At 40.9% G+C, this 1,681-nt stretch overlaps 2 protein-coding genes across 2 annotated transcripts; both read left to right on the top strand.

Moving 5' to 3' along the window:
• Positions 1-208: 208 nt before the first annotated feature.
• On the top strand, positions 209-1,000 carry LOC110104136. Its single transcript, XM_020833113.1, has one exon. The coding sequence runs from the start codon at positions 209-211 to the stop codon at positions 998-1,000; it is 792 nt and encodes a 263-aa protein (XP_020688772.1).
• Positions 1,001-1,023: 23 nt separating this feature from the next.
• On the top strand, positions 1,024-1,332 carry LOC110104137 (polyubiquitin 8-like). Its single transcript, XM_020833114.1, has one exon. The coding sequence runs from the start codon at positions 1,024-1,026 to the stop codon at positions 1,330-1,332; it is 309 nt and encodes a 102-aa protein (XP_020688773.1).
• The last annotated feature ends 349 nt before the right edge of the window (positions 1,333-1,681 follow it).

Here is a 1,681-nt window from a genome sequence, read left to right as displayed (position 1 = left end):
AGCTTAGTATAACTAACAGGGTTAATACAGTCATTTACATATATGCAACTTTAGCTATATAATCAATTGTATTTCACAGAAGCTAATAAATGAGAATCATGAGATTTACTGTTCACCTTCGTCTTCCTCTGTTCTGTCGTCGAATATCCTGTATCTTCATGGTATCAGAGCCGCTTGCCTAACGGCTCATCCTCGTGTGAGATTGACGATGGGAGACTTGTCGGCATCCACACCGAACACACCACCTCCTGCGGGATTGACGTCCGACGTCACGACCACCTCCATTGATGTAGTTATTCCTCCCACCCTCAAATTTCTTCTTGCAAACATCAAGAACGTGATCAACGTTCATCTATTACTCGAAAATTACCCCACCTGGCGGACGGCCATCTACAAGCTATTTTCCACAAATCACTTCTCCGGCTACCTAGACGGGAATATTCTCTGCCCACCAAAACATCTTCTTACCGCTAATGGACAGCTCACTCTCAACCCCCAGTTATCTTCATGGTCGCTCATCGACCAAAATCTTTCCATGGCTCTGTTTTCTACTATTTCCCAGTCCATCTTACCTTACATTCTCAACCTAGACACTTCAGCCTCTATTTGGCGAACCTTAGAACAACGATTCTACTCTACGAATCTCTCCCGAGTCATACAGCTCAAAAACGAGCTACATTCTCTATCAATGCAGAACAAGTCCATGACGGACTATCTAGCTTCTATCAAAAGCCTCGTCGACAGCATTCGAGCGGCTGGAGGGACCATTGACAATGAAGATGTTCTACATTATATCATCAATGGCTTACCGCCGTCATACCAGTCGTTCAAGACAACTATCCGGAGCTCCCTTCAACCCATCAGCTTGGACGATCTTTATTCTCTTCTTCGCAGTGAGGAGGTTCATCAATCAACTGATGCCATTCGAGATCTCTCCTTTTCCACTGCCTCTTCTACTGATGCACCTACTGCTCTGTTTTCCAATCGTGGACGCGGTTGATCTCATTTTTCGTCTAACCGAGGATGCGGGGATATACCATTAGTGATGTTAAGGTCATTGTTGAGAGTTTAAGAGGAATTTCTGCTAGTCAGATGAAAGTTTTTCATAATGAAGTTGAACTTCAGGATAGCTTTACCTTATCATTCTACAAAATAAAGCACCAATCTATTTTACATCTGCAAGCTCAAATACAGATATTTCCCAAACTTCTAACTGGAAAGATCATAAGTATCACAGCTGAAGCTAGCGATACCATTGCCATTATCATCAGTAAGATTGCAAGCATGATTGATGTTAAAAGCAAGAATTTGAGGCTCTCGTATGCCAGATAGGTACTTGATGATCAGAATCAGAAGACTCTTGCATTCTATGGTATTAATAGAGAATCAACAATCATTATACGTTTAAGGTTTCCATGATTGTTGAAACAAGTGGTACTGTTGGTGGATGATTCAGAATTAATCACTTCATATGATAGTTGCATGTTAAATTTAGTGGCACGCTTCTCCCTTACTTTTATGGGTGGCAACATCGGGACTTCAATTCAATTGTTTTGAATTACTGAACTATTTTGAATGCCGATGTTGATAATTTATAGGGCTAAGTACTCTTTACTGATTTTTTTGCAATTTAAGTTGCTGCCAATGATTAAAAATTATCCTTCATCATGCGAATAGCCAG

This window comes from Dendrobium catenatum, unplaced genomic scaffold (genome assembly GCF_001605985.2).
Source record: "Dendrobium catenatum unplaced genomic scaffold, ASM160598v2 fragScaff_scaffold_807, whole genome shotgun sequence".
In the NCBI taxonomy this organism is placed as follows: domain Eukaryota; kingdom Viridiplantae; phylum Streptophyta; class Magnoliopsida; order Asparagales; family Orchidaceae; genus Dendrobium; species Dendrobium catenatum.
This window is presented reverse-complemented; position numbering and strand designations above follow the sequence as displayed.